We start from the raw sequence: 13,784 nt of genomic DNA, 5'->3' as shown, positions 1-13,784 counted from the left end.
ACACTTTTATTTTTAAAATAAATTATTTAACTGATAACTTTGTTTACAGATCATTTGTTGGAAATTTGTAGAATCATTTTGTCGGTCCATACGGTTCAGTGTTTAGACTCATGAAATGCTGCAGCTCTTGCTGCTGGTACTCTCTGCCTCCATCCGAATCTTATCTGCAAGACAAATTAACATTTTTGCGCATATATCTCATTTGCTGCATGTTAATAAAATTTCTCAAAACATTTGTTTTGGAAAAAAAAAGTTAACTGCATGTACTTGCAGCTCTCCTGTTCCCTGTGATCATGAGGGCCTGGTAGAGTTCTTTATCAGGACTTTTCTGAGCCAACTCCTCCCTGTGGAGCCAGATCAGCAGCATCCTGTTCCCATGCTCCTGGTAGCTGTGCTGACCTGTGGACAAGCACGCACACGGCTGTCAGGAAAACAATTCAATCACTTAAAATAAAATATATAGATTGTGTCTGTGCAGACAAAACAGACAATAATAGCATATAAGAGACGTTATCCTCATAAGCTAAGGCATATTAATCAGTAACATTTTGGCTACAGGCGCTCATGTTTTAGTATTTCAGAGAGTTGCCAAGTGCACAGTCAGAAGCCTGTCCACTTAGCGTGAGTTGTGGCACCTGTCCACTGCTCCTCGATGGCTGACACTTGCTCCTTAGTGAAGCCCCAGTGTTGTGCAAGTTTTTTCCAGTCTCCTGGTTTCAGGAGCTCGTACGCCAGGCGCCAGGCCATCGAGCGGAGCTGCTTGGTCTCCGAGCGGTGGTCGAGTTTAAACGTTAGAGGATGCTCGCTGTGAACACTCTCATTAAGCTCAGGGTTGGCCTGAAAGGGCAATTAAATCACGTCAGCAGATTGATAAAGGTCACAAGCCTCGGAGAGCACAGGGGCACGGGGAGAGATTATTGGAAATACACTCACACACGTTATTAGCAATATGAATGCCAGAGTTAAACATTTACAGAATCAAGAAGGGAAGGGATTCAGGCACAACCTTTATTAAACTCATGGTAAATTGGCTGCAAATCATTTTTATCTGTCGGGGCTTTGATGATATTAGATAAAATTAATCTAATCTAGATTGTGACCTCAGGAATGAATGAATGATTATTGATTTTGAGGCATCAGGAATAGATATTGGCACTCACAAAGACAGTAAAAGTTACACATATTTCACTTTCTCACCTTCCTCCAGGCGTAGTATCTTTCTGCTTTGATGATCATGTCCACAACAATCACCTCGGCTGCTCTGACTGCTACACCCAGAGCCGTTTTACCCTGCTGCTCCCAATCCAATATGTACGTACACAATGTACAAAATACACAAACTTTAATTAGTCAAAGTTTCAATGTGTCATGATGCACGGTGGCTTAAAATAGTCATTCATCTAAATATCAGATTTTGCCTTGAAGTCATGAAAAAATGAAACTTGTTCGCTGTAGAAATCGAGTTTGTGAGAAGCCTTACTTTATCTTTGAGTGTCAGATCCAACCCGGATTTGAGAAGCATTTCCACGACGTCTATTCTGGCCAGCTCTGCGGCATGGTGCATCGCCGTCTGGAGCCGCTAACATTTCATGGTATAACAAAGGACAATTTATTGCATACAACATTGATTCTATTTGTTTTATATGAAACTTGTCTGGCATCACATTTTAGTTTGGCGTAGGGGATAGGCATACCCTATCTGTGCCATTAATGTTGCAGCCAGCCTCCAGTAGAGAATGGATGACGGGGATGTGACTGCGCTTCACTGCCAGGTGGAGAGGAGCCTCTTGGTGCTAAAAGCAAACATATCTTAAGTCCAAAATAATGCTCCTTTAGCTTATGAGAGAATATGTAAAAAAAGAAAATGATATCCATGCAGGGACAGTCAGGATTTTGGTAACACAGCTCATGTGTGAATGATTTGAAACGTTACTGAAAGAGTGTGCTACTGCCACCTAGCTTGTGTTTGCTTACCTGATTCTTAAAGTCAGGATTGGCTTTGTACTCCAAGAGGAGTTGGACAAGACTCGTGTCTCCTCTGTCTGAAACCGGATGGAGAGCGCTGCACTTGGCCTGCAAGACAGGGAGGTTCAGCAGAGATGCTGCATGAAGGAGTAACCGCACTAATATTTCACAGTAATGCATCATTAACAACAGGCCACCCGGTCACTTATTTCTACGTTAAAAGACAGTATAGTGATCTACTGTACCGTTGTGAGGATGTTGGGGTCACAGCCAGCGTCCAGCAGGACATGGACACATCCTTCCTGACCGTTGTCTGTAGCCTGGAACAGAGCGGTCTCACCGTCCTAAAACAGGATGATCTATTTAAAGAATATAGCGATGGTGCTAGATAACCATTACAGATGGTCTTTTCAGGTGGAGCAAAATGAAACAATTCTAGGCCTTTAACTAGAATGTAGCTAAATCAACCAACCCAGAGTTATTCTTACATTTTAATCATTTAATAACAGGGATCATAATTCAGAAGATCTCCATCATAAAACGTCCCAGTAAGAAGAGCTTCTGACCAGCAGCCCCATGCAAATCAGTCGGAGCTGAAGTTCAGGCCAGATTACATGTGGCTTGTTCGATAACAGGAACCAGCACATGTTTGATACATCTTAATCAATCCGAACTAACGCCACCATCCAGCAGTGGATTAGCCACTAAGCACACACTGTCACAAACCAGACCGTGATAGAGAGGATGTTTACACTGATTGTGTACCACATTGACTTCATCCCGAGTATCAAAGCTCTGCAGCAGCAGTTGGACGGCTTCCAAGTGGCCGTTCCTGGCAGCTAAGTGCAGGGGCGTGTCTCCTCTCTGGCAGCAGGGAGGGAGGGAAACAAGTCGCATCAAAGAGTGTTTGACTTTGAGGTTTCTTGCAGGTGTGACACAAATGTGCACTCAGATATGGGCGCATAAACAGCCGTATATTGTGAATAGATGCACATCAATGTGTCCATACACACCTTGTTGGGCTTCATGGTGGCCATGTTGTACGGGTCCATCAGCATCTCTAACATTTCAACACAGCCATGCTCTGCCGCCAATGCAAATGCCCGGTGTCCTGACTTACATAGAAGAATTAAGGGGGAAAACAAGTTCATAGGAAGTCCAAAATGATGCAGTTGATTTACGAAGGATGAGTGTAAAGTAGATACCTGGTCCTCCTTGTCTAGTTCTCTCATCTGCAGGTCATTAACAATATACTCTACGATTTCAGTGTGGTTGTGGGTAGCAGCACAGTGCATGATGTTCAGGCCTTCCTGAGGTGAAAAAAGCAAATCCAGGATGATGAAGATTAATCAACACATGCCTCAGGAGGAAGCTTTTATTAAAGTTTAATCTTTTTTTAAAAAAGACTAATGGCCAAATGTTCTGGGTCAGTTACAGAGAAACAGTAGAACTCCTGCGTCTTTACCTCATTCTCAGTCTTCTGCTCAGCTCCGGCCTGCACTAATAATTTCAGGATCTCCAAACTGCCAAACCAGGCAGCCAGATGAATGGGGGCCACGCCGTACTGTCGGAATACAAAACAGAAAGTTGTGACCACTTAAAAATATTACCAAAGCTTTTGTGTCTCTAGTGTTCAGACGGCGGCATTTTAAACTCACCTTGTCCCTTTGGTCCACTTTGACCCTGCGCTGTAGCAGAAGCTGCACTGCTTCCTTGTTCCTGCCAGCTGCTGCATAGTGAAGGGCAGTCCTGTTATGCTGAAGCAAACAACACAGCATATTATCCATTTGTTAAAGACCTAATAATGCCGTGTGCTAAAAAGCAGATAGCGTGTTTTATTCAGACCCACCACATTCTTTGCGTTGGCATTCACTGCTTTTCCCAGAGTCTTCATGGTCTCGACATCATTACGCTTTGCTGCTTCCATAAACTGCTTCTCTGCATCAAGCACTGCACAACACAGAGGGAATGTTTTATATACATAACAGCATGTTACAAGCTTAACACACAACCAGTTGATGTCATGAGCATTTGAGTTCAAACCTGGACTTGAACACACCGTAAGCTAAACTGAGATGAGTATCGGCTTCAGGTTTCAGCCTTATGCAAATACAGTGTTTTTCTAGTGAAGAAACGGGCAGCGAGCATTTAGCGGGTACAGTACAATGAATAACTAATGATTAACTCCAGACTTAACCTTATCAACATAAAAGCTCTGTCCTGATTAAGTGCTTGCTCTAAATTTTTTCCAAATTTTCTTATGTTATTTAGAGCCTGTCACTTTCTTGTCTTGCTCTTGCGTACTTACACATCTCTTTGTTGTCAAAGCTGTTGTCTGTATCTTTGTCCGTTTGCTTGTTCAGAACGAACTCGGTAAACCCCCTCACAGCCTCCTGTCTCATCCAATTCCGAGGGTCCAAATCCTCCTTCTTCGGACTGTGCTTCTGGATCATCGACCTCAAAGCTGAAGCTTTCCTCTCCATTCGGAAGCTCTTTAAAGTATCTAAACCAAGGTGGACTTGATGTAATCTATTGAACAGTCTTGTGTGTCCACTGGAAGCAAACAAACAAACAAAACCTTAGGAAAAGATCACAGAGGCTAAAAACTGTGTTTTGCCCAGTTTCATGTAGATCCTGTCTCCAGATAGTGAACAGCAAGTGTTGAAATGAAGCGTCCTCCTGTTTTCTGCTGGAGGGCTGATCCATGTTTACTTTACTGGCTCACACCCTGAGAGACTTCTGACAGCAACAAAGAATGTTTATATTGTCACACTTCACCTGTATTACATGACCAGTAGCTGGCATGGGGATTTGGTCTGATTTATATCATGATATTAGTAACATGAAGAATTAATACCAAGTGTTTTTAAACTGTAATTTCTGTGAACACAGTGCAATGTTTGCAAAGGATTAACATAAGGCTATAATAGAAGTTTAACTTGTTTGTGCAGCAACGTTTGACTAGTTACTCTTTAAAGGACACTGATACTCCTGGTCAGTCTGCTGCAACTGGAGCCTGTTTTTTTATGTAACTCAGGACTAAAACCAACCGACATGTTAGTGTTAAAGCTACTTTAAAATCTTTATTATCCAGTCTAAATGTTTCTCCAGTGAGTTAACCCTTTTTGGTTTAGAGGTCTTATTATTAGAGAACAGATGGTAATCAGTTGTAACACAGAGTGGAAATCAGCAGCGTTGTCATTTATTACAACTTTGATGTACATGATAGACGGACTCTCTTATCTTCATTACTAAACAAACAGTATTATCATTCAAATAAACAATAAATACAACAGGAAATTACTGAATATTTCTGAATTAAATACATGTAAAAAACTAGCATGTGTACCATAGCATAATAAATACTCTTATTGTGACCCATTAAGCATAAATACATCTAAAATAATCAAGCCCATCTTCTTATAGACAAGTTCACAAATATTGCCATTAATTTTCTAGAATATAAACAAGCAGTTTTTATTTCTTGTCTATTGTATGGCTTACAATCAACCAATAAGGCAGATTAGTGCAAATACTTAATACACATAATTAATATGGCTTTTTGTGCAATGATCGTCATTAGAGTCTGCAGCATGACTTCAACCAGCCCGGTGGAACAAGGAAAGGAGAAGAGAGAACAACCCCACTCCCTCCAGATGAGGAAGGACGTTCTACATGTTTGACTGTCACCTGAAGAACCTGTCGATGGTGTTGTGAGGACCGAGGCCTTTAGCTTTTTTAGATGGAGGAGAGGAAGGCGAGTCCCGTCTAGAAGTCATGAAATCAACACACACACGTTATAAATTAAATATCACTTCTTGACATGATTGTAAATTCATACTGCTTCATATTACAGAACAAGGAACATGCACATGTCAACATTCTGGGCAGCAACAATCTGTCATCGAGCAGTCTCACCTTTTGGTTTTGCCTTTAGTGGCTTGCGTTGGCAGGAGACGGCCTCTGCCTGCGAACAGAAAACAGACACTCAAAAACATGAACAGAAAAAAAAAGCTCCACTGTTATCTCTTCTCTGATAGAAAAAATGACATCCACTGAGGAGCCACACAATTGCAGCACCTCTTAAGGGATATAAAGAGTGCAATTTCGGAGGCAGGCTTGTTTAAGAGGAAACCAGGGTGCAGTTCATTGTAGGAAATGAATAGGTGAGAAAGTGATTTAGCCATTTCCAAGCTCAGGGCAAAGGAAGCCCCAGGGGCTGAAATGAGATGTCTTTTCTCTGTAGGAATCGATAGAAACTCCTCACACAATGTCACGGTCAGTAAATAACAAGGTCAGAGGTCAACGACATCCTCTCAAATTGACATTCCTTCCGTTAACTCAGAAGATGTCACACTGCCACAGTTTATAAAAGGTTGCTAACAGGAACGTATCTGTCATCTGCAGAGACAGATACAAAGACACAGACAGGAAACACAGACATGCCAAGAACCCCAAAAGTGCACGAGGAGAAAAATCAAGGAGAATTAAAGAAGCTAAAGTCTATTTTTTTAATAATAAAAAGGCATTAAATTACAATGTTACACAAACAGGGATCTCTCATAATAATGAACTAACAGAGAACTATCACCCACACCTGCAGCTCTTTTCCTCTTTACGGAGCTTTAAGTAATCGTTTAGATTCCTGACCCTTGACTTTACTTTAATAGTTCACTTTCACATCATCGGTTTCAGTCGCAGCAGGCAACCCTTTAAGCAGAAAAATCTATGTAAAACTGACTGCACATTACCTACTCAGCCAAACCAAAGTTAGCACCAGAAACACGACTCCGGTGAAATGCTAATGTTTCTGTAACTACTGGTTAGTGTGTAATTAAGCAACTTTTTGGTAACTGTGCCAGATCAACTTAAAATGTGATAATATGTCACTGTTGTGTTCAGGACTTGTTTCTACTGCCCCCCTGTGGCCATTAAAAGCAGCTACTCCAGGTTAAAAGGTGAAACTGAGCGCACAGACTGGGGTTTGTGTTACCTGAGGAAGTGCTGAATGACCACTCACCTATGGCCTTGCTATGTGCAACTGAAGGTGGATTTATGGTAGATGATGACGGTCCCCTCAGCTCATGCAGAACCTCCTGGTTCAGACAGAGGTCAACATGGTGGTTGAAGATAATGAGGTCATCACTATCCTGGGTCAGCTGACATACCGGGCAGATGAGGACGGGGCCTTTATCGTTACTAGACTGAGGCTGTTTTGAGGTCGTGGTTTTGTTGCCACCATTGATAAACAAAGCCTTTTGAACCTTTTTGAAGCTGTGTTGGTCATCTCTGTTCGACTCCACCGCTTCGCTGTTCTTCGCCTCTTCATCCACACACTCCTGCCTACACTCGTCCACCACTTCACATTGTTTTTGGTCACTCTGAGAGTCCAGATCGGAGTCTGAGTCAGAGACTGTGCATTGGTTTGGCTTACTAGAGGTATCACTGAGACACTGGTCTATATGTGTGTTGAAGACATTCAAATCAGTCGTCTCCACCTTCGTGAAACACACCGGACAGGTGAGGCTCTCTGACACTGCTCTACCGGAGCCTGATGTGGATGCATGGGCATCTACAGGAGAAACACAGTGACTTTCTGGGAGATCTGAGGCAGTACAGTTACTCTCACTGGCTTTTTTTGGTGACTCTTCAAGCCATTGTGCTAAAGTGCCTGTGGAAGTGATCACAGAAGCTTTCTCCTCATGTTCTTCCTCTTGTGTGTTTGCATTCGCCGCCTGGATTTTCAGTCTTTTAGCGTGAGCCATTTGGAAGAATGACTGTCTGGGTTCCTCACGAGTCTGGCCTCCCTCTAATACCCTCTTCTTGTTCCACACAGGAACATCTTCCTGTCTCTGGGACTTCTGTACCAAGGGAGGACAAGCAAGGGGCCAGGTTTGGGATGAGTCAGAGAGATGCTCTTTGTCAAGCTTTTGATTGATTCCTTGGGTGGAGCCGCTGGAGTCTGCCTTGCCCGGCTGTAGAAAGCCAATGATGCTCTTCTGCAGGGGCTTTTTATCATCCGAACTGACAAAGGCAGAGATCCTCACACCTAAAGCACAAACAATAAAATCACCAAGAGAAAACTTGCAAAAAAAAAATTTTCAAGTGTGTTATTGTTTTCACAGATCATTTAGATTTATTTCAAGCTAGTATGTCAGTTATATTGCTGTATCTAATTACCCATGAGCCTCAGTCTGAGTGGCCGGGGTCTTTCGTTGTCTATTTCCGTTTTCAGTAGGTCCTTAGCAACAGCGAAGATCTCATCCACTGTAGCAACAGCACACGGCGTCGTCACCGCCCTTGATTTCACCTCAAAGTTCACGTTCTTAAGCTTCAGTGTCACTGTTTTACCCTTCAGGAGAAAGAAAAAAATATAAGGCTAAATTCATGTAAGAAAACTGTTCTGTCATCTGTCTGACGACCTCTTAATTATAAGAATAATCCATTAATACTGCACAGAAGGGCCAACAATAGACAAGAGGTGGAAATCTGTATAATCTGTCACATCCCTGATTGATTTGTCAGAATGCTTTTTGCAAGAAGCACGCCACAAAGCGCTTTCATAGTAATGTGATCATCTCCCAGGGAGACATTTCCAAGGCTGATAGTAGCCCCTGCTGTCGCCTTAATGGCCCTCCATTTCCTCCAGCTATCAAGGCCACATCGGGACCCAGGCAGGGGGGTGATGGTCGTGCCGAGCCATCCAGTCCTTTCTCTATCGATTCGAAACGGAACGAGCAGGTTGAGGTAATTGTATGAGATTCAGTTTGGAGTCAGAGTGATTCGAGGAGAACCGAGAATAAGATGGTTTTTCTATTCCTTTTTTTAAACCAATGCCGCCCTTTTCTCTCAATACATGTTTCCTCTGTTATCTCGCTTCTCTTTGCTCAGTGTGAAACAATCCCATGAAGTAGTAAAGCAAGTTTCATCCGTGCAACATCACAGTATGTACATAAAGAAAACCATGTAGATATAACTTCATGTATGGTTAGTGTGACAACGTACTGGTTCATGGCGTACGTTCATGTAAGTACCTTTAAATCTTCTTTCTTCATGTCTGCTGCTAAGTCTTCACAGAGCTCCCGGCATAAAGACAGCTGCTCCTCAGCTTTACTCAGCTCTTTAAAAGTCCTGTAAATATGTGACAAGAGATAGGACAAGGGTGAGCGTTAGGAGGATAAGCACTAAAAAACTAAATTCAACCACGTCCGGTTCTATTTATCATTTACCTTTCTGTGCTCATGCTTTTCCGTTCTTCATGCCTGAATAAAAGACAGTGAGTTTAATCTCCTCCCTCTGAACCGTACTGTTATTTTTTCCAGATTGCAGCGTTAAGTTAAGCAGACAGAAACTTACCTCGGTATGTATGTAGAGCCCAGACCCATGGAAACCTGCATGAAATGATGCCAGGCCGTCTCTGAAAACAACAACGACAACAACCCCATCTGCTGGTGGAGCTCAGAACAGCTACTGACGCCCAGAGCATTCAGCATCTTCTCACTCACCTTTCCTATGCCAGAAACCTGGACACACACACACACACATCATTTACTGTCGTTAGAAATTGATTTCTCTCAGCCATCACTCCCTCGTCTGCAGCACATCATTAATCACGTTACACCACATCTGTCAGCCTTTAAGAATACAAAAATCATGATTACATTGTAACATAATTCCTTTCTTATTCAGCAGCTACGACCAAGGCTCTGTTTGTGTTTTAGTTTGAACAATGTGTACTGTACTTTGCGAACTGGGAGATTTTGGATGAAGTCCATGACTGCCTCTCTGGTTGGGGGGAGTCTGTATTGTCCGTTGGGCTTGTTCTTGTCACTGCACACCTTGGCAAGCATCGTGTTTGGAGCAATTCCTAGAAGAGTGGATAGCGCAATTGAATGGAGTGTTTATAAATGAGCAGCTGGTAACACATACACAATATTGATCATAAATCCAAACTAAATATGCAGGAAAGACTTTAATTGTTATTGTTGAGCAGTTTTGTTATTGGAAGAATTATTGTTTAAAGAGGAGTTGTCTCTCCCCTCGTATTTTTGAGTTTAGTTTTTCAGAAAGTAGGGCAGAGGGCGAGGAGGGAAAATGGATGTAAACATGGAACACAAGCTGTAAGAGTAAAACACTTCATTTAGTTGAGTAAATGTTAAAATTCTGCTGGCAAAATCCAATTAAAAGGTAAAATGTTATAGCATGCAATTGCAAAAAACTCAAAAAAAGGACAAAAAAGTAAAGTGCTGTACTAATCACATCACAGTGGTTTTTCCTCACCTGCACTGGCTGTCAGCATGGTCTTCTGTTCAATGCGGAAGCGCATCTCTCTAACAGCCTCCTCAACAGACGTCCCGAACACCTCAAATGCGCCACCAGCAGCACCGACACCTTCAGAGTCCAGCAGGCAGGGAGAGGAGCTTGGGCTGTCCTCAAACAGGACTGGAGAGAGGTCGTTCATCTCTGGCATTGCCTGCTGAGGCTCAATCTGCTCGTCACCTTTAAAGAAAAGTAAAGATTTCACACAATAATTAGATGGATTTCTGGTCTGTGGCACTTAGTAATCCAACATATAACATAAAAATATCATATAAAAATCCCCTGTCATGTTGTTATGTCTACAGGGTATGAGGCAAAGATTTTAACTCCAAAAAAACAACACCCTATGCGATGTAATTATTCTACTTTTTTGTATAATTAAGTCCTGCCTGCAGCTGTGCTGTTGGCACGGAGGCGATGTGTACGTGCGGATTCTGGCCAGCTCAGCCTCTGTTCCAGGTGTTCTGTAAAATCCAGATAGGCTTCATCCAGGCTCATCGGCTGGAAGTGAGGGTCATAGTCTGCAAAAATCTCCCGTATCTAACAGAGAGATACAAATTCATGAGCACCTGTTAGTTTCAAGGAAAGGGCCAGGAAAGGGCTGCATAGCATTTGTTCGTTTGTTTTCCCAGCACTCTTACCTCTTCACTCACAGCTCTGTATTTATCAAAGTTGGTTGTAACGATAACTAAGTTAGGGCAGAGTTTCTTTGCAATGAAGCCAGGCATAGCGGCACGGACACCGTACTTCCTGGCATGATTGTTAGATGTTGACTGAAAAAGAAAGGGAGGGATGTAAATAAGACTATTTTACATAAAAGAGGCAGGGAGGATTTCACATACAAAACTTGCATTTGAATGCTAATGTATTCTCACAATGTTGGCAATGGTTTAAAGATAAATGTTTAAAGATACGGGATTTATATTATAGTAAAAAGAAAATACTACAGACAATGAGAATCATGGTTACCTTTCTAATTTTACCTGTTATTTTTTTTTATAGTTTGCAGGCCTACTTTGCTTTCTGTCATGTACAATATCTGACGTACATACACAACTATGCATAATTATCTGAGAAATTGCTGTCATAATTGTGCCCATTTCCGAGATAATATTTAAACCCACCAGCATGCTCATAGATCCTACAGCCATTGGCTTGTCCTTCAGCTCAGGGCAGTCTCTCATCTCCACAGCTGCGTAGAAAGCATCCATGTCCACATGTACAATTACACGGCTCAGATCACGACTCCTCTCCAGCTCTACTGCCACCTTCTCCACCTATAAAAGGGAGATTTAAGAAGCGTGACATTTAGAGATGTAGCTTTTTCTCTTTTATGTGTTTTTGAGTGACATCTGGAAAGAAGCATACACAGTTTAATCCATACCATGCCTTACCTGAGCTTGTGCTTTTTTTAACTGATGTTCTGTGATCTGTGCCTTCTGTAGCATCATTTTCTCAATGCGCTGGTTCACCTGCTGCTCTCTCTTCCGCTCATTCTCATAAAACCTTGATCCCTGCAGGGAAACGACAAGGTATAACACAGCAACAATGAAAAGTTATAATAGCAGTTATATTTGAGAACTGAGGATACAGGAATTTCACACAAGGCTGGACACAGCCAGTGAAAGTGGACCTCACATTTCAAATCGTCGGACACACACTATAAAGCCTTGTCCGTAACTTATCTTTGTTAATATTGTTCAGACACAAGAGAGATGACTGTAGTGAGGATGTCTGTATGGAGGAATCTAGCTATTTCAAACATAACTGAAGTAACACGTGTAAGTGAGTTGTTAGTATGTACCTTTGATGACTCCATGATGATCTTGTTGATCTTATCCCTGTCAAGTCCTTCCATACCAGCTTTGTTGTCGTTGAGGGCCATTCTGGAGAGGAATCCCTCTGCATTGGTGGATGCGACCCCATTCTCCATACTGAAAAGAGGAACCCTGATGGAAAAACAATCGTTGTTTTTTGGCAGTATGTGGACCAATTCATAAGGACTTCAACTCTGTTCTTTAGCTTGTTGATAAAACTGTACGGTATCGCAGCTATATATCCCATAGATATGTTCTTCTTTTCAAACAAGAAAAAATAATCAACAGCAATTCAGCAACTAACCCTTTCCCTCTGAACAGGAAATATCAAACTGAGTCAAACTCGCTCAGCTGTTGAACGGTCTTGTCTACATGTTTGGGCATGTTTTGAAAACAGAGAAAACGACAGTTTTGGCGGCACTTCCGCGTTAATGCGTCATTGCCGGAAATGGTCAGACAGACGTCGTTAACTACTTTAAATAAACAAATTCAACAAAGAATGTTTTGTATTACTGAATATGTATTAGGGATTGTTCTTCGTCATTAGTGGAAGCTTTAGAAGATCGCCTTTACCCCTTTTAAAGTCGTTAAATAATATAAATCAACGTGCAAATGTCTAACTGCAAATATTGTGTTTTAGATTTGCGCAGTCCCAAAAAACATAAACTTGTGCCACACATGGATCATTTTTTAAATTTTAAAACATTAACGTATATGGTTGATATCGGTTAGTATGAAGATATGACCATCTGTCCTACAGCGGCCCAACGTGGTTATATCGAGTCAAAGCATATTTCAGTTTAATTTTGGTTCATTTTAAAGACAGATTTTGAAAAAAATATTATATGTGTAATTTAATGTTTTAGATGATGATAATGGTAATTTATTCAATTCCTGTCTTATTTCACCCTATGATATTTCCCTTTAGATTTTATGGCTTGAACATAGAAGTAGAGTTTTTCTCTCTGATATGAAGTACACCCTGTGAACCTTAGACTTTTGCATTATCGTGAAGTGTAAAGTACACGTAATATAAAGAGTGGTCAACAGATGACTGCTAAGCACAAAACTTAACCTTTGGCATCGTTGGGAGCATACTGAACTACGCAGATAATAATACTTTACTCTAGTTTTCTGGATTATTTATTTATTTATTTATTTATTTTGTGTTTTATTATTTTATTCTAGTGTATTTTTATGGATAACCTTTTAATGTTTTATTGTCTTAACAATTTGAGTCTTAACATTTTAATCCTATCTCCAGTGTTTCCTCGTTATGAATTCATTATAGCGTTCCCTCAGTTTCGTCAGTTCCTGTTTTTATTGAGCTCACTGTTTACAGCATGATTTTATTTAGCCTTGTGCATGAATTGGGTGGTGGGGATGCTGATTGTTTTTTATTTTGTTTTTATTTATTTTCTGTCTATGTAAAGCACTTTGTGCTACATTTCAGATATACGAAAAGTGCTATACAAATAAAGCCTGACTGATTGATTGAAAACTTGATTGGACCCCTTTAACCAGAAAAATTAATTTTAGCCTTCGTCAATTGTTCTTGTTTAGAAACAGATTTCTCGATTGCAAAATCAAATTTAAGGTGGACCAAATACATTATTAATTCCTGGTATTTTTCAAAGTCAAACTTCTGTAAATGAGTTATATTTAAGGAGGCAATCCATTGCA

The 13,784-nt window shown here is 41.2% G+C and overlaps 2 protein-coding genes across 2 annotated transcripts; both read right to left on the bottom strand.

Annotated features, from left to right (window-relative positions):
* Window positions 1–83: 83 nt before the first annotated feature.
* On the bottom strand, window positions 84–4,448 carry ankdd1b (ankyrin repeat and death domain containing 1B). The gene is made up of 15 exons (XM_069682811.1): window positions 4,274–4,448; window positions 3,815–3,915; window positions 3,624–3,722; window positions 3,431–3,529; window positions 3,171–3,275; window positions 2,979–3,080; window positions 2,731–2,829; window positions 2,211–2,309; window positions 1,975–2,073; window positions 1,695–1,793; window positions 1,481–1,579; window positions 1,198–1,293; window positions 636–837; window positions 268–399; window positions 84–164 (listed from the first exon to the last, which is right to left on the bottom strand). Exons 1-15 carry the CDS (start codon window positions 4,446–4,448, stop codon window positions 109–111), a joined length of 1,662 nt encoding a protein of 553 aa, XP_069538912.1. The 3' UTR covers window positions 84–108.
* A 743-nt stretch (window positions 4,449–5,191) lies between these two features.
* Window positions 5,192–12,476, bottom strand: polk (polymerase (DNA directed) kappa). Its single transcript, XM_069682812.1, has 15 exons — window positions 12,406–12,476; window positions 12,089–12,233; window positions 11,679–11,798; window positions 11,409–11,561; window positions 10,926–11,057; window positions 10,674–10,824; window positions 10,246–10,464; window positions 9,708–9,832; window positions 9,322–9,488; window positions 9,195–9,227; window positions 9,000–9,096; window positions 8,146–8,317; window positions 6,986–8,014; window positions 5,884–5,932; window positions 5,192–5,733 (listed from the first exon to the last, which is right to left on the bottom strand). The coding sequence occupies exons 2-15, from the start codon at window positions 12,215–12,217 to the stop codon at window positions 5,652–5,654; spliced, it is 2,658 nt and encodes an 885-aa protein (XP_069538913.1). The 5' UTR covers window positions 12,218–12,233; window positions 12,406–12,476; the 3' UTR covers window positions 5,192–5,651.
* Window positions 12,477–13,784: the final 1,308 nt, after the last annotated feature.

The sequence above is a fragment of the Semicossyphus pulcher genome, unplaced genomic scaffold (genome assembly GCF_022749685.1).
Source record: "Semicossyphus pulcher isolate SPU_LCO1_2020_fin unplaced genomic scaffold, fSemPul1.0.p SCAF_6, whole genome shotgun sequence".
In the NCBI taxonomy this organism is placed as follows: domain Eukaryota; kingdom Metazoa; phylum Chordata; class Actinopteri; order Labriformes; family Labridae; genus Semicossyphus; species Semicossyphus pulcher.
The sequence above is the reverse complement of the archived record's forward strand: the minus strand, read 5'-3'. Positions and strand labels throughout refer to the sequence as shown.